Raw genomic sequence first — 26,015 nt, forward strand, 5'->3', positions numbered from 1 at the left:
CTCTATCTAGTTTCAAAACATTTTCATCACCCTAAAAGGAAACCCTGTACTCATTTAGCAGTCACTCCCATTCCTCCCTCCCCCAGATCCTGACAACCACTAACCTGCTTTCTTCCTCAATGAATTGCCTATTCTAGGTACCTGATATAAATGGAATTATACAGTATTTGTCTTTCTGTGACTGGCTTGTTTCACTAAACATAATGTTTTCAAGCTTCATCCATGTTATAGCATATATCAATGTAATTCTTTTTTTTTAATGTCATGGATTTTATTTATTTTTTAATCCTCACCCAAGGACATGTTTTACTGATTTTAGAGAGGGTGGGAGGAGAGAGAAAGAGAGAGAAACACTGATGTGAGAGAGAAACATCAATCTGTTGCCTCCCATATGCACCCCCACTGAGGATCAAACCCACAACCTAGGTATGTGCCCTCACTGGTAATCGAACCTGCAATCTTTAGGTGCATGGAATGATGCTCCAACCAACTCAGCTACACCAGCCAGGGCAATTTTAATTCTTTTTCATGGCTGAATAGTACTCCATTGTATGTGTATACCACATTTTGCATATTCATCTGTTGATATGCACTTGGATTGTTGGCTATTGTGAATAACACTGCTGTGAACATTGGTATAAAAGTTTTTACTATACAAAAATTATCACAGACTGGGTGGCTTAAACAACAGAAGTTTCTTTCATAGTTGTGCAGGCCAGAAGTCCAATATCAAGATTGTGACAAGGTCAGGTTTCTCCTGAGGCCTCTCACCTTAGTTTGTAGATGTCTACCTTCTCGCTATGTCTTTACATGATCTTTCCACTGGGTGTATCTGTCCAAGTTTCTTCTTATAAGGACACAAGTCAGACTGAATTAGGGCCCACCTTAATGGCCTCATTTAAACTTAATCATCTCTTTAAATGACCTCTTTAAAGACCTTATCTCCAAATATAGTCACATTCTGAGATTAGTGGTGCTTAGGACATTAACATACAAAATGGGGAGGGGGTTGCGGCACAACCCAGCTCATAACAGACTGCTTTCACTTTTGGGTATATCTAGGAGTGGGATTGCTGGGTCATCTGGTAGGGCATTCTTGGGCTGCCTTTTTTTTTTTTTTAAGTCCAAATGGCAACTAATTCTTGGCCTGCTCAGGCTGTTGAACTGTTGGGAATTCTGCCTGAACCTTGTGTTGAATTGGAATATTACCAGAACCCCATTCAAACTCGCTTGTGGAAAGCAGAAGGATGAACAATTCAAGGAATTAAGTAGCTCCAGCCTTGAGGGTGCTGAGTATACTCACTGTGCATGCACTCTCAGGGAAAAGAGGGAAGGGAAGTTCCATAGCATCCCTTTGGGAGCTGTTGTCAGATCCTTGGACACATGCCTTCACTCTCTGCACCTTGATTTCCCTTCTTTGAAATGGAGTGTCATGGGGTGAGAATAAGTTTATATGTATCAAGTGTTTAGGGCAGTGCTTGGCCCATGCTGTGTGGGTAAGTTTTAGCTCCTGTTATTATTTTAAACATTATCACAAACTCCTTTGTTGCTTCTTCCTCCAGCAAAAGCTGTTATTTGCACTCACTATCACTTTATCTCCTTCTGGTCTGTCTTTAACCCACTTCAGCCAGAGTTCCTCCACACAACACCCCCTCCTCGAAACTGCTGTTGTCACAGTCATCAATGACAGCCACTCTGCCAAGTCCTTCTATTTAGCCTGAGTATTTGATGCTGTTGCTTCTTCCCTTCCTCTGGCAATGCTTTTTCACTTGGCTTCTAGGTCTCTCTAAATTTTTGAATTTCCTCCTACCTTCCAGTCCTCCCTCTCTCCCCAACCTCTTAATTTTGGGGTTCCCCAGTGTTTATTCATTGGATCATTTATCTTCTGTGTGCTTAATCTCTTAGTGACCTCGGCCAGTCCCATGACTTTAAACGCATGTATTTCAAATCTTTCCTCTCATCATTGCCACTGATGCCCCTTTAATTCAGGCCTGGCCATCTCCCTTGGGACTATTGTGGCAGTCTCTTAACTAGCCTCTCTGTTGACTATACCCTTCCAATTCAGTGTCCTCACTGCAGCCAGACGGAGCTTTCCAAGAAGCAGATCTGATTCTGCCACTCCCCAACATGAATCCCTCAGAGCCTTCCCATAGCCTATGGGATTGTGGGCAAACTCCACAGCACAACATTCGTGGCACTTAGTGATCTGGCCCTAGTTCACCTTTCCAGCCTCATTTTGCCTCCCTTCCTGTGCCTCATCCTCTGAGCTTCAGCTGTATCCAGCTAATAATGGCACCCCTGGTGCCCCTACTGCTTCTGATATATTATCTCCGTGGCCAGCCAGGAAGCAGGCATCTTCCTGTCCTTCAAGGTTTATCTCAAGTGAGACCTCCTCCATTACTGACTTGTGTGACTTTCCTTCCCCATTCTCTTATCTACCCCATCTTAATATGGCTACTTGCTCTTTTGTGGCCCCACCATACCCCTTGGAACACTTTACTGCCCTTCTTATTTATAGGTCTTTCTCCTATGACTAGACCATAAATTAATTATTCATCAAGCACAGGTACCGTGTCTCATTTGTCTTTGTACCTCAGGTGCCTAGCCAAAGGCCTGGACTCTACTAGATACCATGAAAATGCCTGAAATACTGAGGGCCAGGCAAGATGTGTTACAAACATGATAGGAGTTTTAATGTCTATTAAAAGAAAGAATGAATCCTAAATTGTGAACTGTCAGTGTGAAACTGTTCCCTAGGTGCCGTAAGTACTGAAGAGCAGATTCTATGAATTATTTTATAAAGGGGAAGTACAGAAATAAGGCAATGGAAGCAGCTGCTATGGAAAACAGTTTACAGTTCTTCAAAAAATTAAAAATTGAATTACCATATGATACAGAAATTCTGCTTTTGGGTATATACCCAAAAGAAATGAAAGCAGAAGGGCCATGTTCATAGCAACAGTATTCACAACAGCCCAAATGTGGAAACAACCCAAGAGTCCATCAGCAAATAAACTGATAAACAAATATGATCTATACATATTATTCAGTCATAAAAAGGAAGGACGTTTTGATACACGCTACAATATGGATGAACCTTGAGGACATTTTACTAAGTGAAATAAGCTAGACACAAAAGGACAAATAGTGTGTGATTCTACTTATATGAGGTCCCTAGAGCTTACAAATGTATAGAAAGTTGAGTGGTGGTTGCCAGGGGCTGGAAGAGGGGGAATAGGGAGCTGTTCAATGGGGGCAGAGTTTCAGTTTGGGAAGATTAAAGAGTTCTGGAGATGGATGTGGTGATGGCTGCACAACAATGTGAGTGTACTTAATACTACTAAACTGTACACTTAAAATGGTTAAGTTGGTTAAAATATTTCACCACAATTAAAAATTTTTTTAAAAAAGGCAATACAATGTTGCTCTGAGGTGTTGACATTGTCTTGGTCATTTCCTTGTTTTTATGTCTTTCCTGGTGGCAATTTCATAGACCCAGTATTTCTCACTCTTAATGACTGGTGGTTGTGTTGTATCTTCACAATGTATTTTCTTTCTCTTCCTTTTGCTTAGTTTATTTGAATCATCAGATTACTTGAAGCTTCTCTTAGAATGCTCACTTTTGATCTGTTTAACTTATTTTCAATGTTTTTTATTCAGTCTTATTTATGTGTTTGAAATTATCTTTTACTCTTAGTATGAATCTGTCACTATCTTCTAAAATATCAAAAGGCATGAAAGGGAATTCTAGTTATCAACTATATCTCAAAACTGGAAAAAATAAATACAACATTGGACTCCCTAGAGCAAGGACTCTACGCATTACCATTTCAAGAGTGAGATTTTGGGGTTCTCCGAGTCGTAGAATTGATTAATATTTGTATACTGTTAATTATTATTTTTATTTTCAGATATCCCTACATTTCTGAACAATGGAAAAAACCACATTTTTTTCACTTGTGGAGAAAATGGCAGTCATAATGTGCTTTATGAGCTGCTAATTGGTAGTCCCATATTGACACTGTGCACTTGGTGTGGTGGCTAGGGTTGACCCCATCATTTGGACTGAAAAATGATGGCTGTTTGCTTATAACTCTTGATCCCAGCTATATGAAAGAAACATTATAAAATAATCAACATGTAAAAATACAATACACTGGAATTTTGTTTCCTAAGACTAACGAAAGTCAGTTCAATTCAGTAAACATTTTTGAGTGCCTATTATGTGCCAGAATTCTGTTAGGCCTTGGGACATATGAGCGAGACATGATTCTTGTCACCAGGTAATTTAAAGTGACTTTTGAGAGGACTGTGGCATACGTTAAAGCATTTAACCTTTTGTTTCTTTACAGCGAGTGGGCCATGGCAATGACAATCATGCAGATGCTGACCGGTCACCAATATTTCTTCAGTTTATTGATTGTGTTTGGCAAATGACGAGACAGGTGAGATATTTCAAATATATTTCTGACCTATATAGTCTCATTCAAACATACCTTAAAGTTGAAGAATAGATAAACTTTCATGTTCATTTAAAATGAAGATGTGTGTATGGATGTAAAATATGATCCCTTCTTTATTTAATTCATTTTTATTCTAATTCACTTAGAAATATAAGCAGAAGGAACAAACTTCTCATCAAAAGTTATTTTTTTTTGTGTAAGTGGTTTTTGTCAGTCATCCTGTCCCCCAGCCTAGCAAACCAAGGCCTTACTCCTCAGCCATTCTGCCTCTCTTGCTCCCTTTCTGTCAGTGCAAGGAAATACAGACTCCTGCTGGACCTGAAATGTAAGATCCCAACACATTAAAGATGGGGATGAGACTGAAGGCCAGCAAAGGGGATTTGACTAGGGAATCCAGGAGTCTCCACACCCTGCCCCCCCACAGCCCCTCTAACCCCAAAGTCACCGAGGGAAATGGCTATCTAAGAACCAATGGCAGATAGAAAGGTGCAGAGTATTTTGTCATCTCCTGTAAGTAAGAAGGCTATACATGGACTACCCTTCCCTAAGCCAGTTGGGCCTGGAGGACTTTAGTTCAAAGCAGACCTTGAGGTATGTGCTATTTTTCCCCTCATCTCTAACATCCAAACCTGAGTTTGGGGACTTATCATCATGATGGGAGATTGTGCCACGGAAATGGACCTAGAATCAGAGAGAGAGAGCCAGAGCCAGACAAAGAAAGAAAGAGACACAGGGAGTGACAGAGGATGGCAGAGGAGGGGTGGTGGCAGGCAGGGCAGAGAGAAGGTGATAAAGGGGGCATTGATGCACAGAGAATGGGACAGAGAGAAGCAGAGAGGCATAAAAAGACAGGGGCAGAGAGAGACAGGAACAGAGAAAGAGAGGGACAGGGAGAGATAGAGAGGCAGGAAGAGAGAGGGGCAGGGAGAAAGAGTGGTCAGAGAGAGGGGTGCACACAGAGAGAGTGACCAAAAGAGGCAGAGAGAGGAGCAGAGAGAGCGTCACAGGCTGAGAAGGAGGGGAGCAGAGAGAGGCAGAAAGAGGTAGAGAAAGGGGGCAGAGAGGGCATCAGAGATATACAGAGAGGCAGAGAGGGGAAGAGGGGCAGAGAGGCAGAGATGGAGGCAGAAAGGTGCAGAAGGAGGCATTGGGGGAGGCAGAGGGGGTGGCAGAGTGGCGTAGGAGAGAGGGTGGCAGAGAGGTGGATAGGAGAGAGGGTGGTAGAGAGGGAGGGTAGGAGAGAAGTGTGATAGAGGAATGTAGAGAAGAGGAGGTAGGGAGGAGAGGTCAAGAGAGAGAAGAGGACATGAGAAGAGTAGGGAGAGAGAGGGAGGCAGAGAGCAGCAGAGAGAAAGGGGCAAAGAGAGGGGAAGAGAGGTAGAGAGTAGTAGAGGCAGAGGGGCAGGGAGGGGTAGAGAGACAGAGGGGCAGGGAGATTCAGAGGGACAGAGAGAGGCAGAGAGAGAGCCACCAGGAGAGATAGGGGCAGAGATAGGCAGAGAAAAAGGGCAAAGGGGCAGAGACAGGGGTGCAGGGAGGCAAGGAGGAAGGCAGGGCGGACAAAAGGAGGCAGGGAGGGGTAGAGATAGTGCACAGAGAGGTAGATAGAGGAGTAGAACGGGGTAGAGAGAGGTGCATAGGGGAGCAGAGAGAGGGGGGCCAGAGTGGGGAGATGAGATAGAGGCAGAGGGGATAGAAAAAGGCAGAGAAGAGGGGGAGGGGTAGAGAGAGGGCATCAGAAATATACAGAGAGAGGCAGAGAGGGAAAGGGGCAGAGAGGCAGAGATGGGGGCAGAGAGGTGAAGAAGGAGGCAGTGGGAGAGGCAGAGAAGGGGGCAGAAAGAGGTGGGGGGGCAGAAAAAGGCAGAGAGAGAGAAGGGCAGAATAGGCAGAGAGAGGAGGCCAGGGAAAGAGAGGAAGGGGCAGAGAGGGAGGGCAAAGAGACTGGGCAGGGAGGCAGAGAGGGGGTGCCAGAGAGGGGAGATGAGAGAGGGGAGCAGAAAGATTCAATGAGGGGGGCAGGGAAGCAGTGGAGGGACAGAAAGGGAAGGCAAATAGAGGGGGCAGGGAGACAGAGGGGAGCAGAAAGGCAGAGTGGGATAGGAAAGGGTGCAGAGAAGAGTGTAGGAAAGAGAGGAGGTGAGAAAGAAGGCGCAGAAAGGGGGCAGGAGAGAGAAGGGGACACAAGAGAAGATGGCAAAGAGAGCGGGCACAGAAAGAGGGCACAGAGAGAAGACAGCAGAGAGGAGAGGCTGAGAGGCCAGCAGAGAGAGAGGGAAGCAGATCGGGGCAGGGAGATAGGGGGAGAGCGAGAAGGGAGAGGTAGTCAGAGGGGGGGGGCAGGGTTAGAGAAAGAGAGGCTGAGGTAGGTAGAGAGGTGAGGAGAACCTTGGAGAAGGGGAGAGGCAAGGAGAGATGGGAAGAGGGGGAGGCTGAGGATTGTTTCCTAGGCCAGTACTGCTCAAACTTACGGGAGCACAGAAACCCTATGGAGATTTTATGGTTTTATTTATTTATTTATTTGTTTTTAGACAGAGAGAAAGAGAGAGGGATAGAGAGATAGAAATATCACATGGATGATAGAGAAATATCTATTGGCTGCCTCCTGCATGCCCCCTACTATGGAACAAGTCCGTAACCCCAGCATGTGTCCTGACCTCTATGGTTCCTAGGTCAGTGCTCAACCACTGAGCCACACCAGGTGGGCCCCCTCCCCTAGAATTTTAGTAAAGTATAGATTCTGATTGTGGGTCTGGGGTGGAGCCTGAGAGTCTGCGTTTTTAACAAGCACCCAGTTCGTGGTGCAGGTCCACAGATCACACTTGGGGTAGCCAGAATCTAGAGAGGATAGACTTACCTTCACAAATAAGGAAAAAGGGGGCAACCAAAGTAAATTCCCAGCATCCTTGGGCCTCCCTGAGAACTCACTCTTACTTTTAGACTGGGGAGCTGATTGTACTCAACAGTCATCTGAGTGCCAGGTCACAGCTGACTGAAAGCAGCCAATTAGAAGGTTGTTGGGGTAAAAGGTGATCTCCCAGGTAGGCACCCTGGTATGAGTGATAGGTAACAGCAAACATATACTCAAAAGGCTGGCCAGAAGTCTCACTGTTTTGTGTGCCATGTACTTTTTGCTGTTCATATTGATGCCAAGCCAGTAAAAAATTAAATGATGCTTACATTCAGGTTAAGACAGGAAAATATGGAGTCCGTCCTAGAAAAATTGCATAAAAATGTCAAACACAAAAAATAATTCTGATGCTTCTGAAGGGATAAGCACCATTTTGTGGATGTGAAGTAGCTCATTCCTTCCAAATATCTACGTAAATGTGCGTGTGTTATTAACATCTTCAATCTGACTACCACTAGTCATGTTGATTAGTGCCTATTATCATTTCTGATCTGTATCATTTTTGTACTGTTTGTTTTAAGAAAGAAAATAAGGGGTTTGGATTAGAAAATTTCAGATGACTTTTACAACTCTAAGACTGTCTATGAAATGTGTATAATTATTTTAAAATGATAATTGGTTAGTGCATTAGACGTAGAAACGTGGATGTGTTAATATAACAAGATTAACTTATTTTTAGGTTGTCTATTGCTAAATCAAGTAAACTGCTAAATCAGTGTAAAGTTGTTAGAAATCTCAGGATAAAATGAACTAGTCTCTGTGTACAAATTTATATAAAAGGAACTAAGGGAAAAAGTAATTGAGGGACTCTTTAGAAAAGAGCCTCAAAGACGTTTTAAAACAGCCATAATTCAACAGACTCTGGTTTTGGATAGGTTTAATAAGTTGTTATTTTTGTCCCTCAAGAGGGGCAGAATTTTATTATGGATTTCTGTGGAGTGTTTGAAACCATACTTTTTAGGTAAATGGCATAGTTTCCAGGAGAAGAGGCCAAAACAAACTATGAATCACAGAGACTTCACGTTTCATTTGTATTCCTCTACCTACTGCTGCTTACTCTAATGAAATGTGTTCTGAGTTGAGAATTTAATGCCACAATGCTCTTTGAATGTGAATAGCAGCTGAGGTGAGTAGATGGAGCCCTTGTGTTCCAGTGTCTTTAGTGCTGATGGGCTTGGGTTAAATGCCACCCCACCCTCACCTTCCATACTGGTGCCCAGTATGCCAGAATAAGACTCAGTCAGTGGTGCTAGAATGCACCCAACTGAGCTTTCAGATCCAGAATGCAGGCTTAGGAATGAAGATTCATACAACTTCAAAAATATTTCAATAAAAGCCTTGCTGTCCTCTTAGTAAACATATATTTTTAAACATTTGTAAAGGAAATACAGATTTTTTTTCATTCTTATTCTTGATTTAATAAAGCTTCAGTATACACAAATGTTGTATATTTGCTTAAAATGAATAAATTTCATGTTTCCAATAATTTATGAATAGGGCATAACTAAGATGCATAGAAAAAGACTGGGAAAGTGGACACAATATACTGGACCTTTTAAAAGCCACTTGGAATGTGAGGCCGTTGTCGGAGTTGTAAGGGCAACCTTAAAGGCTCTGAGAGAAGATTAACCAATAGCTATCTTTAACATTTCAGCCAGATTTAGTAGATTTAGTTCATCACTGATTTTAGTTAATCTGAGAACAAGAATGCTAAAAGGAACAACCACCACAGCTAGTTTCCAGAGGCTCCTGAAGAAGTGGTATTCTGATGGGGCTTGTTAGAACAGAGTTATATGTTTCTATAAGAGCAATCTTTAAGATGGAGAGAGAAGCTGACTTTAATCCAAGGTAGCTGAGCAGAATTTGTTAAATTGGATAATGTAATATCCTGGTGAGGAAAATAATTTCAGTTGGAGTTTGGACAGTCCTGGATTGGCCATTGTTTCTCATTGAGAAGCTTATCTCTGTTTTAATAAAATAATAAATCCAAGCTAAAAAATAAACTTGTCTATCAGTGACCCTGGTTGTCATTCTAAAGATGATAGGTCTAGTCATGATAGTGTGGGAACATCACTCTGATTGGGGAAAAGGTCTTTAAAGTAAACTGACAAATAAAAACATGCTGGATAGTTCTATTTGGTTTTGCTCTAATTGGCTTTGTTTCATTCAGTGGATGATTAATATTTTACTATGTTTTAAAATTAGAATTCTGGCACAGGGTAGGACCCTAGTACATGCCTACAACAAGGATCATTATTATCATTCTAGATTGTCTCCTTCCTCATGGCTACTAAATGCCAGCTACTGGCTAGAACCTCCTGGCAGCAGAACAGTCTTAGAATTCTCCAGAACCCCATTAAGAATTAGCTAAAACAACAGTTCAGATGATCATGTGATTTTTTTTCCTTATTCTGTTAATATGGTGAATTTCACTAATTGATTTTTTTGCAACATTATTGATTTTCAAATGTTAAGCAGCCTTTCCTTCCTGAGATCAACCCCACTTGGTCATGTATTGGTAGCCTTTTTCTGTATTGCCAGGTTCAATTTGCTTATATATTGGTAAGTATCTGGGGGTGTATGTTCATGGAGTTGTCTCTGTGGGAAGGTTTTAAATTATGACTTGTTTCTTTAATAGATACAGACTTTCTATTTTTCCTTGAGTCACTTCTGGTATATACTGTGACTGCAATTCCCCAGTTGCCCCCCCCCTCCCATTCTCCATGGCCCAGAATGTGCCTCTAGGCGGAAAGCTGGGACAATAGTAGGGCTTGCCTCCTTGTTTCCTTTCTCTTGGGGAATAGTCCCATGCTGTCTGTTGCCAATTTCCGGAAACAGCTGTTTCATATATTTTGTCCAGCTTTCTAGTTGTTTCTGGCAGAAGGGTGAGTGTGGGCTTTATTCTACCATCATTATCATCATGATGAGAAATAGGAGCTCCATAAGCTTTTATTTTTTTTGGATTTTTTTCTTGAGTTTTAGAGAGAGAGGAAGGGAAAGGGGGAAAGAGAATCATTAATGTGAGAGGGCAACATTGATTGGCTGCCTCCTGCATGCCCCCTACCCTGGATCAAGCCGTCAGCCCAGGCATGTGCCCTGACTGGGAATTGAACCAGCAACCCCTTGGTGCACAGGAAGACGCCCAACCAACTGAACCACACTGGCCAGGGCTCCATAAGAATTTTTAGGAATGAAGGTTACGATTTTTGTTGCTCTGGTTCAACCAGATCTATAAGCATGAACTTGAAACTGTAGATAGTTTTGTGGACTCCATCTTCCTTTTAATCTTTGACTGTATTCCAAGTTGCAGTTCAACTGTCTTTTCACAAAAATATTGGTACCACTCTGTCTTAGACATTGAACTTTAACCTTATTTCTCTCTTCATTTAAGTTTCCTTCAGCATTTGAATTTAATGAGCTATTCTTGATTACAATCTTGGATCACCTTTATAGCTGTCTCTTTGGGACTTTCTTGTGCAACTGTGAACAGCAGCGATTCAAAGAGGTAAGTGTGTTATATCTTATCCACTGCTTTCCCAGTTGAACAGTTGCCTTTCCCATTAAGTGCCACTGTAGAAGGGGGACGGAGTGGAAAGGGGACTTGAGTCTAGCTCTGCTGCTGTCTGTAAATGGAGGGGTTGGCACTAGATGCCATCTGGGTTCATCAGCCCCAGCACAGGTGTCTAATCTTCCAGGTTATCTAAAACAAGCCCCTTACTTTCTGGGGGCTGGGGGCTGGGGGCTGGGATACAGCAAGCCCACTGCTCTCTGAGGTCTATAGGATCAATACAAGATTCTGGACTCCCTAAACTCCAAGCTCATGTACTTTCCACAGCACCGACTCCAAAATAATATGATTTTGCTTATCATTTTCTGTGCTTTTGGGCGGAAGGGTACTTGGAGACCTAGGAAAATGAAGTCTGTATATTAGCCCCAAATCTCCCTTTGGGTAGCAAGCTAAACTTTCTTTTCCATCAAGCTGGTAAAGCAGCAGGCAGATACCAAGCCTCTCAGAGTTACATCTCACCTCTTCTTCCTTTTCTCCTCACTTTGGGATAAAAGAAAGAAATGATCAAAAGTGAGGAAGTGTTGGGAAAAGGCAGCTTAAAGAGTATCTTCTGGGTAATATAGAAGAGGACTATCATCTGCAGGCAAAATATATTAGAACATTATAGAATTTAGGAGGAAACAGTAGGTCACTAGCACTCACTTCTCTTTCTTAGCAGCCTCCTCACTGTTGAACACTTCCTCATTCCATGCTGCTCCCCTCAAAGTCTCCCCCAGCTCACTAGCCTCCCCCGCCCCAGTCTCTCCCTTTTAAACCATCTTCTATTCCACTGGAGTGACCTGGGCTCAGTCCTCGGTCTTCTTCTCACCCCAAACTCTATTCTCTCTCTAGGTGACTTCATCTGTCTCAGGGCTCTAAATGCCACCCGGCTACTCCCCAGCTGTTTTGCATCCCTAGGAAATGGCACCTCTTCCCATTGAGATGCTGAGACCAAATACAGAGGCCATCTTCAATTCCTCTTTCACCCTCCCCACAGCTGCCATATCCAGTCCATCAACGAGTATTACTGACCCTGTCCCCCAAATATGTTCTTAATCTGGCCACTTCTCACTTCTTTACAACTACAAGTCTAGTTCAAGCTACACCATCTCACATCTGGACTAAAGCAGCTACCCAGGAACGGCCTTTGCTCCTTCTATTTCTGATCTCCAGCAGTCCACTCTAAACATAGCAACCAGGGCAGCATTCCCAAACATTAGTCCCACCATATGCCTCTTTCCTGCCTGAAACCTCCCCGTAGCTTGCCACTGCGATCAGGATAAAATCCATATTCCTGTGGGCCCAGTATGATGGAGCTGTTTGATAAAAAGAAAAAAAAATTAGAGAGTGAATTTTATGGTATGCAACTTATATCCCAATAAAGTCATTTTTAAAAAATCAGCAACAGAAGAATGAAGTTCATATGTAGAATTTAAACCCTATGTCCTTACCTTTTTTTGCCAAAATGTACTCTTTAAAAAAATATACAGCTCTTTTGAGATACAAATTCACCCTTTAAAAGTGTACATACAGTTCAGTGGTTTTTAGTATGTTGAGTGTGCAACCATTGCCATCTTTCATAAAATTTTCATTACCCTCAAAAGATACCCTATACCCATTAGTAATCACTTCCCATCAGTGTGTAGTACGGGTCCAATTTCATTCTTTTGCATGTAGTTATCTAGTTGTCCCATCACCATTTGTTGAAAAGACCATCATCTTTCCCCCATTTTCTTGGCACTTTTATTGAAAATCAGTTGACTGTAAATGTGAGGGTTTGTTTCTGTACTGTTTTCTATTCCATTGCATGCCACCATTCTGTGCCACCACCACCTGTATTATTATACCTTTGTTGTAAGTTTTGAAATTGGGAAGTATGAGACCTCCAAATTGGTTCTTCAAAATTGTTTTGGCTATTCGGGGTCCCTTGCTGGTGTTTCTCTTATATATACAAAATATAAAATATGAAAAGGTCCTAATTGAATTTTCTGAGTCTGGATAGCTTGTGAGGAAACCAGCTGTCTTAGGGCATAATGGTAGAAAACACTCTTGGCTTCATCATTTCCTTGTTTTGATTCTGTCACTGTGCTTGATCCATGTTTAATGTTTACCTGCCCTGCCATGCATGTGGGTTTGGGAGTTTTCATTCGGATGAGCAGTGTAAATGATTATAGCATTTCTAAACATGAGCAATGTAAGTGGTTATAACATTTCTAAACAGTGTACTGTAAAATCAGGTGGTGGGGAGATATAATTTAATGATATATTTACTTCTCTATATAAGGCTTCTTCAGCCCAGGGTGCTGGCATGTTTTTCACAATGAAAGGCATCTTATATGTAAATTCTACCCACAGTCATTAATATTAAGGGTCGCAGAAGTACACTGCAAACCACAATTAAAAATGTATTTGTTAGAGACCCATCATTCCGTGGTTGTTAGAAAGTTCTCATTCTGCCTTCACACAGACGCAGTTGCCAGATGTTAACTAGCTCAGCAATCATTTTTCCAGGAGAGTAATCAGTGTGTACTTTCATGTCATTCCTAGAATGAGGGCAGTGCATGACAGAGGGATGGGTGTAGGGCTTAGTAAATGTTCCTGAATTTTTGTTTGAGCTGCATTCATTATGCAAGTCTTTTTCTTTATGTAATAAAAATTCTTGAGGATATGAAGAAAAGCTGAATTTATTTCACTATATTCCTTTTTTGTTTTTCAGGATGTACATACAAAGACTATATCCTTATGGTCTTGTATCAATAGCCAGCTTGATGAATTTTCTAATCCCTTCTTTGTGAATTATGAAAACCATGTCTTATATCCTGTTGCTAGTCTGAGTCATTTGGAATTATGGGTAAACTATTATGTGCGATGGAATCCACGAATGAGGCCTCAGGTATCTTTTGGTTTTTCTTCTTTTCAAAAGAGCATGTATTTTTGTTCAGATAAAGGTGGTGTTGCAGAAATGGGTGCATCTAGATGTTAGTACTGAAGGCCCTCTGCCCTTGCCTCTCCAGGTTCAACCCTTTGTATTCATGTTTCAGCAAGTTCTTTCCACACACCAACCCAGATGCCATTTGCTGGGCTAGATTAAAAATCTTAGCACCTCTGTCTTCTGCTGATGGTACATAGATGAAGTATTACCAGGTACCATGTTTAACTCAGTCTTTCCAGGAACTTGACTCAGAGGTGTTATGGGGGTAGCAGTACCAATGATGCAGGGTACCATATGTGGAGTCAGTAGAAGGGTATTTATGTGAAAAATGCATCATGGTTCCAGTTTCTAGATTCTGGTAGCACAACAGAAATGGGACCTGTGCTGAGTCACAGAGCAGGTGCCCCTTGAAGAACGGGTAAAGATTCCGCCTCCTGCCACGCTTTTTACTCTACTATTTTCTGAGATTGAAAAAACATTAGAAAATGGTGCACAGCAAGGCCAGGCAGCTGAGCTGTGGTCACCCTTGGTGTTTAGTGGCTGAGCTTGGGCTGTGGCTCGGGCACTACCACTTAGGGTCAAGGTGCTCCCCCAAGCCTCTGCTCTACACAGTCCTGCTCCACCCTCAATCTCCTCCACATGGGTGGCTGGGGCATGGTTGGTGCTGGGTGGGGAGCAGACTCATGGAGGCAGCCCTTACCTCCGTGGACAGATGGCTTTCTGCTGAAGTTGTTTTTTTAAAGTTAACTTTTTTTTTAGTTTAGCATTTTATTATTTTATTTTATTTTATTATTTTATTTTATTTTATTATTTTATTTTATTATTTTAATTTTAATCCTCACCAAGGTTATTTTTTCCACTGATTTTTTAGAGAGAGTGAAGAGTGGGGGAAAGAGGGAGAGAAAGAAATACCTAAGTGACAGAGAAACATTGATTGGTTGCCTTCTGTACCTGCCCTGACCAGGGCCAGGGATCAAACCTGCAACTGAGGTACGTTCTCTTGACTGGAAATCAAACCTGAGACCCTTCTGTTCATTGGCCGATGCTCTAACCACTGAGCAAAACCAGCCAGGGCTAAAGTTAAATATTGTTAGGGTTTCCTGGCAGTCCATCTAGAGTGTGTTTCCAGGGGCTTGCTTAACATCATTGCTTCTGTCAGCCACAGATCTGCCTTTCCTCTCTGCCCTCTTCCTTCTCAGTTCTTCCCTCTCATTCAGTGTCTTCAGTCTCTAAAGGCATATTTCATCTCTGTCTTAATCTGCTGGAGCTGCCATAACAAAGTAACACAAGCTGGGTGGCTTAAACAACAGAAATGTACTACCTCCCAGTTCTGGATGCTAGAAGTTCAAGATCAGGTGTCTGAGGGAATCATCTGCTCCAGGTCTCTGTCCTTGACTTGTAGATGGCCATCCTCTCCCTGTGTTTCTTAACATCATCACCACTTTATGCGTGTTTTTGTGTCCAAATTTCCCCTTTTTATAAGGACACCAGTCATATTGGATTAGGGTGCACCCTAATGATTTCAGTTTGACTTGATCACCTCTGTAAAAACCATTTTTCCAAATACAGTCACATTCTGTGATATGGGGGTTAGAACTTCAACATATTAATGCGGGGATACAATCCAACCCATAATAACCCCCAAGCCCCACTAACCATGGGGAAGACCAAACTGTTCATTTCTCTTTTCAGTTGGCTTGGCACTTGAACTTCAAAGGTACCTTCACTTTACTAACCTTTCCACCCTACTGGAAGATTTGCTTACCATAGACTTGGCACCAGGTTTTGTCTGACAGGTGCAAACTCTGCCCAAGGCACTGCTTTTCATCTCCTGACCAGCTCCCTTTCTCTGTAACACTACAGCCCAAGCTGCTCATCATTTGCCTCTTTTTGCCCTGTTCCTGGTTTATTTCATTTGTTCAACGAAGCTTTAGCTACAAAAGCCCTTTCCTCTTCTAGAATCTCTGAGTCAGCCATGCCACCCTCAAGACCTGAGGCCTGTTTTCCAGAACACCGTGATCAGGGCCTGCTCAGCCCAGTACTTGCCCTTCTCTCTGAGCAGGCCTTAGAACCAGGCCTCAGGTTCCCCTGCACCTGTGCCTCTGCCACCCTGTCCTCCAAGGCTGATGGACTCCATGCCCCGCAAGCTACCGCTCAGCCACCTCCAACTCTGAAAATGCTTTTCCTACCCTCTGCCTCTCATGGTGCCAATAGTTGGTTGTCTGAGAACCTTTTTTCATAACTTCCCTTACCTGAAACTCCCCTCCATTAACATATGAGGGCCCAGCTGCTGTTACTGTTTGCCATGCAGATTCCTAACGTGGTGCAAGGGGCCACTAGCTGCTTCCTATGTTACAACAGCATGAGCAGCAAGGCCAGTACACATTTCCACACTGGTGTGAGGGGACCTTAGCACTAAGGCAGCCACAGCACATTTCTAAATATCATATGGGTTCTGGATTTAGTGTGTGTTTTGAGTAGCAAAAATGCTAACTTTTAAGAGTTGTAAAATATTTTTATTGAAGAACATCTGAAGCTGGAGAAACACAGTCCCAACTTTTTGCCCCATGAAAACAAACTATACATTTAGTTAACTTTGGTCAGTGCTCAATGTTTTAAATACAGATTTTTAATTTCATTTGTGGCTAGTAAGCCATTAGTAACTCATTTCCAATGTTCAGTGCTTATGACTATACCAACAAGAATCCATCCTTAGCTCTGTGGCATCTGCTCAAAATGCTGTGACATCAGTTAGCAATAATCTGTGGCCTCCAAAAAGCTAAATCCGTTTTCCTTCCCTCTTTGGAGTGGCCCATGCTTTGGGCGACTCATCCCCTAGTGGCCAAAGTCAGTCACACAATGCCCCCTGGTGCAGACAGTCATGGAAGGGAAGGCTGTCCCCAAGCAACCAGGGCCAAATCCTGTTTCTGATGGTGACTCTTGTCTCTGATGCCTGATGTGGAACAAGGTCCTTAGCTTCCCTGAGACCTTGTGGGGATACAATATAAAATGAACCCCTACCTTGAAGAGTAGTAGGCAGGTGGTCCAACTTTTTGTGTTCTCCCTGCACTGTGCTACACAGAAGAGAGAACTGGAAGGCAGTCTATGGGCCACAGCTTTTTATCCTCATTGCAACAAACACGCTTTGGAGACTTCCTAGGTGCCGGGCACACAGAGTGTGTTGGGGAGTGGGTTGGGCCTTGGAGACACCAGAGGCCAGAGCTTGGCAGGCCCAGGCTGCAGAGGGCCTTGTGAAGCATCACTAGGAGTTTGCACTTTATCCCAGGGGCTATAGGAGCCCCCACACCCTCTGCCAGGGTTTGTAGGGCAAGACCTGGTGTATGTTCTAGAAAGCTTACTCTGGTAACACTAAGGTGGTCAGGAATGGGGAGGGAGACAGTGAAAACTATGGCAAAGGAATCAGCAAGAAGGCTGATGTGGGTGTCCATGACGGGACAGTGAGGCAGGCTGAGCAGAGAGGAGAGGCAGGAAGGATAGACGGGTCACAAGTTTGTTGGGCCTCTTTCTTCTGTGGAGGACAGGCTAGATTGATTGCCTGGAGAGGGGCTCCTGGGCATCCATCAAAGGATGGCCAGGTGGGGAGGAGGGCCCAGCAGATATCTTGTGTCCTTTGGGATCCTCTTGGCTTGTGTCTCATACATGCTAGCACCCACTGGGTGACTGGCCCCTAGATGGGCATTTTCTTGAGCAAGCAGGCCTTTGGCTTATTGTTAATGAAGATGACATACAAAAAAAGATCTGAAAGACTGCACGGAGATGTATGATGCTCCTCTCAGGCCCTGGGTGTGTTAGCTAGTATATTCCCCACAGTCTGCTCTGAGGCCACATGCATGTGTATTAGTAATGGGACCCTGATTACAAAGCAGTCCATCATTTGATTGGAACCAAATGATTCTGCAAACAGGAAAATGCCAAATAGGTCCTAAGGCCAAGAGGGGTGCTATTGCCCTCCTCACAGTGGCTTTGGGATCAGCATCAAATCAGTTAATTTTCTCTTGTTATGATGGGGGCCTTTGCTGTCAGACTCCCACGTTGCCGTCCCCTCCCTTCTTCCTCTGACTTGCTAAGTCAGGAGTTTGTTCTTGGCCTCTTCAGTGCTGGTCACCGAGCCACCCTGCTATGGTGGGGGCACATGGCTGCCCGGGCTTTTTCATCCCTCCTCCCCCTCTTTTTCATCTCCCTTCTTCTCTTCTCATCTCTGGCTTGCTCACTCACATCTCTGTCCAGCTGTCCTATTTTCTGCCTGTCCCTCTCTTTCCCTTTCATCTGTGTCACCCCCTTGTCTCTGTCTTTCCTTCTTTCACTCATGTCTCTGTCCCTCCCTCTCATCTGTCCCTTTCTCATGTTTTCCCCTTCTCTGATCTCTGACCCTCTCATCTCTCTCTCTCCTTCCCTCTTCCCTCCAGTTGGGCTGATCATCACTGGCATCCCTGATGGGACAGTTCAGTTTTTGGTGGAAGTAAATGATAAACAGGCCTGGTGGGAGTGGAGAATCCAAAAGCCCCCTCCCTCCCTCAGCATGTGCTATTTGCACTAGTCCCTGTGGGATGAAGCAAGTATGTGTGTGAAAAAGGTGGGGGAAGTGTTTTAAGCAGAAGGGACAGCACATACTTGGAAGATTCTGGAATGCTGGAGGGAAGTGGAAGCTGGACCTGGTGAGAGGTGATTAGGAGAGGTAGGCTGGTGTCAGACCACACAGGGCCTTGAGGACAAGGGTGGCATGGAGAAGCCGTTGGAGGGTGTTAATTGGTTGTCCCTTGTTTCATGGAGGGAGGGAGAAGCTAGTGTCCCCAGGGCTTCTGGCTTCTGCCAACTCCTGTTCCAGTTGATGAAAGTGAATAAAACTTCAAGTTGTAGAAAGTGCTGATTTAACAGAAGTATGTTTAATCAGTAGACCTATTTATAATGTTGTAAAAATTCAGAGGTAATGGAGGCATGTGTACGTATGGAGGACATACATGTAAAACACTGCTCTGGGGCAGAAGCCAATAGTATTTTCTGACCAGTCTGAAGAAGACTGTCCCTTTCCCAGTCAGTACCTGTGGCCTTTCCTGATGCACAGGTTGAAGTTTCACCTGAGCCCCCTTGTGTTCTCTGGGAACCTGGCCAAGCTGACAGGAGAACGCAGGGTGACAAAAGCATCCCCATGGGGTCGGGTGAAGCCCCCGGCTCCTGGGTAAGGGGTCCCTGTAGCATGGCATGAGGAGACTTGGGATACCTGGGGCATTTTGGTTGTGAACTCATCCTGCAGTTAGAAGCATCTGCATGCTGAAAGGCTGTGTTAGAAACACAGTGCCCAAGAAGTGGCCTGCTAACGCAGCTGTGTCCTACTTGCCCCCAGATGCCGATTCACCAAAATCACAAGGAGCTGCTGGCCATCAGGGCGGAGCTGCAGAAGAGGGTGGAGGACCTGCAGCGGGAGGTGGCCACTCGAGCCTCATCCCCATCTGAGCGGGGCTCCTCACCTTCCCACTCAGTCACACCTGTCCATACTTCAGTCTGATGCTGCAAAGGTGGTGGTTCCAGTGAGTCCAGCCATCAAGGCCATCCTGTGGCTCACTGCTCTCCCCAGTGACTCAGGCAAGGGTCCTGCAACCTGTTCCGGCTGTAGATTGTGATCTTGTCTTTTAGGATTAGGCCCGGTGCCCTCCACATCTGGATGGCACTTCCAGCCAGTGACCATGTGTGTAGCTAAGTGACAGCTCCCACTGTCATCTGCACTTTTTGTTTTCTGAACACTCCATTTCCCTCCTGTTGGGTTTCTCAGGGTGGCTGTCTGTCCCGTTGACCCTGTGACCTGCACCCAAGCTGCTTGGGAGAAACTATAGTGAATGGAATGCAATGCTTAGGTTCAAGGTCTCATACCATTTCTTTCCTTCATTAAAACAAATGCCATTCACTTAGAGACCACATTGCCAGCCATGGGGCTTCTTTCAGCTCCTTGCTACAATTTGAACTGTTTTAAAATTAACTATTTTGGGGGAAAGATATACCATTGCCCTGTCTTCTAGAGTTCTCTTCTTGCAAGGGGTCCCCTGTACCAATTACTGTTGTGTACATGTAAGGTATTTTTTAAAAAGAGAAATATGCATTTATTTTCCTATGCCCTTTTTATGTTTATACTAGTCACCCCAAGAGGTGTCTGCTAACTGGACTGTGTGAGAAATTCTTCTCAAAAAAAGCTCATGCTAACTTCTATGTGGTACATTTGAAATGCAATTTGAATATGATCATTTAAATGGCAATGTGTTGTATCCTCACCTAACTTTGGTACTTGCCTCCTGAGGTGGCCTAGGCCATTGATGGAAATAGCAGCCGTTTCCTTTGAGATGGCTTTGCAGAGGGGAAACAGAGGACCCCCAGCCGCTCTACACAAGTGCTGGCCTCCCTGTGGGCTCCCTTACGGAGCTGTCCACAGCTCCTGGCCTGTCTGATCTTGCAGCCTCCTGCTTCTTTACTGCTGCTGTTGTTTGTGTCAAAGTGAGTCCTCTCTCACCTGTTATCTGCCTTTCTGAAGATCCCGTTAATTCAGTTTATTCATATGACTTCATGTTAGTATTTTAAAGCAACCACTGACCTGTGGCTTCCGTTGCCAGAAGCACAGCACACACTTCCCTCGGTTTTCTCATCTCAGAGCCAACCTTCTCTAGCCAGGCCTCTCCTCCCAGTTTTGTGTCTTCACTCACTGACTTTGGGCTCTGGGACTCTATCAGTATGGGTAGGAACTAATTTACAATCAGCTGGTCCATCCACTAGCACTAAAGCTCTGAGCTCCTCTGTGTGGCATGTCACAGAATCTTGCACATTTGCACCCTCCCTAGCAGGTCACATCCTCTCCCTGCCCTTCCCATTTCTGCCAGTCACTGGGACCCCCATCATTGCAGGAATTAAGCTTGCCTTTGGAGTCAGATGGCCTCAGAAGCTCATAGGGCCAGACCTGAGTACAACTGCACTGGAATATCTAGTTTGTTTCAAGTTAGTGGATGCCATGAAAAGTCTTATATATTGACCTTATTTTTGAAAATATATTCTTAAAAAAGATTTTTTACAAATAGAGAATAGATGCTTTTTCAACTTTGGAACTTTCTGATTCTTACAGAAAATTATCTGGTACCCGTAAGGTATCAGTAGTACTTCTTCAAAGTAATTTGATCCCCTGAAATGAATTCTCCATTTTTATCAGCTGGAGATTTGTTTCTAAATCATAGTTCAACCGATATTAGCTTTTGATTTATGCTCCCAATATATCTGAAAGCTTATTTATGAATGGATAAACTGGATTATTCATCAATACACTGATTTTTTTCCTAAATGGAGACATTTCCCCGCCCCCCCCCCCCCCCCCCCAGAAATATCCTTTAATAGTCTTAGCGCAGCTTGGGGATTAAATTTGGTGGTGACTGGGTGAGGCTTCTGACAGAGCCATAGAAGTAGAGTGGGCTTATTCTTGCCCAGGTCAGCTAGCTTGGTACTGGGACAGGGTGGGGGGCCTGGACTGGGCTGCCCTACCCTCCTCTGCATGCTGTGCCCTAGGAGGAGCCCTAGAAACTCTGATTTGAAAGCAACAATAGAGATCATTTTCCTTTATATGTTCCTAGCATAAAACTATTTGTAAAACGATTTGAAGTATAGTTTTGTTACCTAAGCAACTCTTTTTTTTTGGGGGGGGGGAGGGAGTGTTTATTTAAGTGTACTAAAATGTAAAACCTATATGGCTCAGATTTTCAAAACCTGGTACAGTATCATATTTGCCTCGCCTGATGCACTATATTACAATCTGTAATTAAAATAATATGTTTGCTCTGTGGTTTCTTTTTTATTTTTTTAAAATATGTTTTTACTGATTTCAGAGAACGGAAGGGAGAGAGATAGAAACATCAATGATGAGAGAGTCATTGATCGGCTGCCTCCTGCATGTCCCCTCCCCGTGCTGGGGATCAAGCTGGCAACCCGGGCACGTGCCCCAACCAGGAATCGAACCTTGATCTCCTAGATCATAGGTCAGTGCAACTCCTGAGCCACGCCAGCCAGGCTATGGTTTCTTTTTTAAAGTATTTTGGTAGATTTTTCCCTTGGGGAAAATGAGTAATGGTAAATATTCAACACATGTTATTTTATTATGTGCCAAGCACAGTATATGTAAAGTACCTTTACATGATTTAATTCATTTACTAAATCGTAAATGCAGTTTATCATAAGTCTTCACTGTTTTGGCTGAAATGGGTAAGTACTGTGATTTAAAAATCTGAAATACTCCTTGACCTTGACCTTGAGAAAATGTTAAGGACACAGGAAAGGACTGGGGAAACCTGAGAATCAGGTGTAGCTCTGAGGAGGCAGGGCTGTCTTTCCAGGCCACAAGTCCTGGGGCCTAAAATGGGGTGGACTTCTAAGAAGCTCCAGAGTCCCCACACCAAGTCTACAGAAGGAATGCTGGCCTTCTGGGGGGATATATGGGCTTGGATGAAACCATGGCCCCCCCTGAGGGTCACCCTTCTTAAATGGTCCTGGGGTTCTTGTCCCTCTCCACAGAGCAGTCACAGTAGCTGTAGTCCTTAGCAATAACATCTGAGTAGCAGGGCTGCGAGGACCACTGTGCAAGGTCTCAGCTGGCCATGCAGAACCTCTGCACTGAAGTCACTTGGTGGGTTTGAAGACAGTGCTGTTTTACTACAAGAACAAAAATGACACCCACCTCAATGTGAAAACCCTCCTAGTGTCTACCACATCTTGCTTACGCTGAAATGTCAGGCTGTCTTTTCAGTCTGTAAGCCAAGCTGCAGGGTCATGACAAGAGCACACTTTATTACGAACAGGCCATTCCACACATAGCAGCAGAGTGGCAGGATGCACCTCCCCCCCCCCCCCCCAGATTCTGTGGCTGAAACCACTTCATATACCTCATAGCCACCCTCGATACTGCATTTTGTTGGAGACAGAGCAGTGGGCTTGGGAGTCATGAGTCTGGGGCCTGCCTCTCCCCTCCCACCCTCCCCCCACCCCCAGAACATCAGGCACTTCTCTCTGCAGCTCCAGGCCTTGGCTCCTTGTACCCTGAGGGGGGCGACCCCCTTGGAAGCCCTAATCTACCTCATTTGGCTGGGGAGGATGTGGAAGAGGTGGTCTCCATATCATAAATTAAAGAAAAACAGGATCATTTGACAAAGGAAGTGCCTTAAACGTCATCACAATGCAGTCGTCTCTTAGGTCCCATTTTGTTTAATGCAAAGATGAGACAGTTTACAATTCACACTTAAATACAAGCACATTAAAAGTACTGGGGATTTGGAGATCAGTCTCTATTTCTTCTTCCTCATAGAACTGATACTAACTCCCAACCCAAGTAGCCAAGGCAGTGGGCCTGGCACTGTTCCATGGGTCTGACCCACTTCACAAAGCTGCCATGTCTCCTTCCTTCCTCCACGTGCTCAGTTATTGTTAACACTGAGCTCCCCTCTCCACCACCAGATTAAGCTGGTGTTTACCACAGTGAGTAGGCCCCCAGTGCCCATCATCAACAGGCCAGGCAGTATAACTACAAACTTAACAAGTCAGGCATATGTCACTAAACCAAGCAAACATCCTTCTCCTCTCTTCCCCTTCCTTCCCCTCCCTTTCAAATATATTTATAAGCAAACAACAAGCATGCTTCTGGCTTTGATGCTTATTCTTGATGTTTATAGCTTTTGCTACCAAAATAAGAACACAGAGTAGAGGGTGAACACCTCCCTCACCCAGGATAAAACACATTTCTAGTACATAAATGATTCCTAAAAATCATGTCAGCCTGGAGACCACATCTAGTCCCCTATGGAATCACGTGGGAATTAAGACCCGAGAGTCAGAGCTTCTGCTTGTCCAGAAGATTCCTAAACTCTCAGGGCAGGACTATCATGGCATGCATTTTTGCAATTAAATAAATGAAAAGTCTCCACATGGACCAGCTCTCTGGAAGGCCAGCAGTGAGTGTCAAAGCTGGAATTGGAAATGACCAAAATAACCCTTCCACCTCCAACCCCACACTGGGTGCCGTGTGTGCCCAGTGTTACTTGGTGTTCACTGGTGTATTCCTTGGAGGGGCTTTAAGCACCAGGCGCTAGCTAGACCCCTGACAGCTCTGTGGTCACACCAAGGGCTGCCTATTGGCAGAAACCCACCAGTGAGTCAATCTCTTGTCTCCTAAGCATTAAGTGTCCTCTTGGCCTCCCTCAGCTTGCTTCCCCTCCCTAGCTCACTAAGGCTTGGAACAGGCTGGCTTTGGGGAGTGGGTGATCTAGCAGCTGGATTTCAGAATACCTGTGGTAGGGCGGGCACCCCATCCTGTCAGCAGGGCACAGAAACCAAACTCACAAACACCTAGAGCTCATCCAGAAAACTTAGAACAACAGGAAGCCAATGATATCAAAGGAGCAGTACAGCAACTGTGGGTCCAAATGAAATAAGGATCTTGATCCTCAGTAGCAGGGCCATTGTGTGCCAGCTGCTTCGAGGGGCCCTCAGATCTGGGGCGGCTGGGGCTGCAGTGACTCCGCAGACTGCGGTGGCAGTTCTAAGTATTTCACTGGAAAGAGAAGATGCCTGTTAGAAGGGATTCATTTCCATCCTGCTCAGAAGGCACAAATACACAAGTCAACCCCTGCTGGGGATAGCGATCTTGTTCCCTGTCTGTCCTGTCCAGAGGCTGAGGCAGCTCAGCCCCTCCTGGCCAAAGTCCCCTCTGGTGCCCACTCTGTCCTGTCATAGCAACCCATTTCCTCATCTGTAACATGGGAATGCTCCTGATAGGGTTGCTGGGAGGATTTTAAATAAAGCACTCGACACAGTGCCTGGTCCATGGAACATGCTCACACAATGGTGGCTAAGAGTTTTTAAAAATGCTTATAGTGAATGCTACTGTAGAGTTACTTTTCCCATGTTTAATCCAGGGCTCTTTAATCCATTCAGTACAATACTGCCAAGTACCCATTCTAAGCAAGGGCATGGAGCACCCTTGCAGATCTCCACTGCTACCCTCTACTCCAGCCACAAGATGCACCACGCTCCCATTTCCCTTTCTGCACCTACCCCAGCCTCTACTGAGGAAAACAGCCTTTCCTGACTACCCTACTCTCATTCTGGGGCCATAGGTGGTATCTACCCTGAGAAATTGGCCACGCCAGGCCAGCAGCCTGACATTATGCAGCCTTCACCGTTGATGGCTCCTGCACCCAGAAAGGGCTCCATGACCACTGAAGAGGGAGGCAGGGAGGTAAGGAGAGAGATGGGCTCCAATAATAGGGTCTGTGTTTTAACCAAGTTCCCTCTTTGCCTTTGGCAATTTTCAAGTTGAAAGTTTATGGGTCTAGGTTAAAAGATCCTCCATGGCTGTATCAGAATTTGTCTGGGAGTCATCTATTTTCATTGCAGAGGGTACAGGGGCCTGGGGCTCATGCTCAGATGACTCAGGAGCCCAGCCTGAGACCCAACAGTGCACTGAAGTTCTTAACATGGCACTAGCTGGCCCTGGCTGTGTTCCTCCTGTCCCTGATGGCCGTCTGATCAGGAGCTGAGTGGAGGGACCTCTGCAGCCCTGCAGCCCTTGCTCTGCCTGGAATTCTAGAAACAGACACCTCTTCACTTCCCACTTCCCTAGCACAGTACTGCTCAGTGCTGGGCTCACCAACTAGGAGACTTTTAGCAAGGAACACTCACCAAAAAGTCCTTACCTTCGGGTTCTTCACACACAACGGTTTCCAGGTTCTCTCCTTTCGCATAGTCTGCATTGAGACCTTCTGCAAAGGGCAAAGGGCAGAGTTAGTGGCTGACACAGAACCAAAGGGTCTCTTAGCATGATCAAGCACTCCTGACCAAGTCCTCCATTACAATTAAAAAAGCACAACTCCCAAAACAGACTCAGACCCTGCACCCTGAGCCACCTGAATGTCCTTGTATGGGCAAAGAGTGGCTGTCTGGGAGTGTGCCGCCTGCCCAGGAGTTTTCATCCTTATCCTCAGAAATGATGACACTTGGCAAAGGCCCCTGACAGACATCCCCATCCCCATAGGGCAGATGCGACCACATGTAGATTGTGGGCCAGACAGCAGCTCTGCTCAGCAGAGGGGGCACCCATTGGCAGGGCTCGGTGTCACCCATGGGTCCATA

General features: G+C 44.7%; 2 protein-coding genes across 5 annotated transcripts in view; one reads left to right on the top strand and one right to left on the bottom strand.

The window, feature by feature from the left end:
• The window catches only part of MTMR1 (myotubularin related protein 1), a 78,691-nt gene extending 57,025 nt beyond the window's left edge, over positions 1 to 21,666 (top strand). Inside the window, exons 12-15 of the mRNA XM_016221953.2 lie at positions 4,353 to 4,445; positions 10,766 to 10,879; positions 13,638 to 13,814; positions 19,216 to 21,666. Of these exons, the coding sequence (XP_016077439.2) occupies positions 4,353 to 4,445; positions 10,766 to 10,879; positions 13,638 to 13,814; positions 19,216 to 19,377 (546 nt within the window). The 3' untranslated portion in view covers positions 19,378 to 21,666. The remainder of the gene's footprint in view (positions 1 to 4,352; positions 4,446 to 10,765; positions 10,880 to 13,637; positions 13,815 to 19,215) is intronic.
• A 1,411-nt stretch (positions 21,667 to 23,077) lies between these two features.
• The window catches only part of CD99L2 (CD99 molecule like 2), a 148,740-nt gene continuing 145,802 nt past the window's right edge, over positions 23,078 to 26,015 (bottom strand). For 3 of the 4 annotated variants that reach the window (XM_087813471.1, XM_087813472.1, XM_087813470.1), the window contains exons 8-9: positions 25,580 to 25,645; positions 23,078 to 24,435 (exon numbers count right to left, since the gene is read on the bottom strand). In XM_087813471.1, the coding sequence (XP_087669597.1) occupies positions 24,371 to 24,435; positions 25,580 to 25,645 (131 nt within the window). In that variant the 3' untranslated portion in view covers positions 23,078 to 24,370. Of the gene's footprint in view, positions 24,436 to 25,565; positions 25,646 to 26,015 lie in introns of all 4 variants that reach the window. The other variant, XM_087813473.1, reaches the window with a different exon arrangement.

Source organism: Miniopterus natalensis, chromosome X (assembly GCF_054644295.1).
Source record: "Miniopterus natalensis isolate mMinNat1 chromosome X, mMinNat1.hap1, whole genome shotgun sequence".
Taxonomy (NCBI): domain Eukaryota; kingdom Metazoa; phylum Chordata; class Mammalia; order Chiroptera; family Miniopteridae; genus Miniopterus; species Miniopterus natalensis.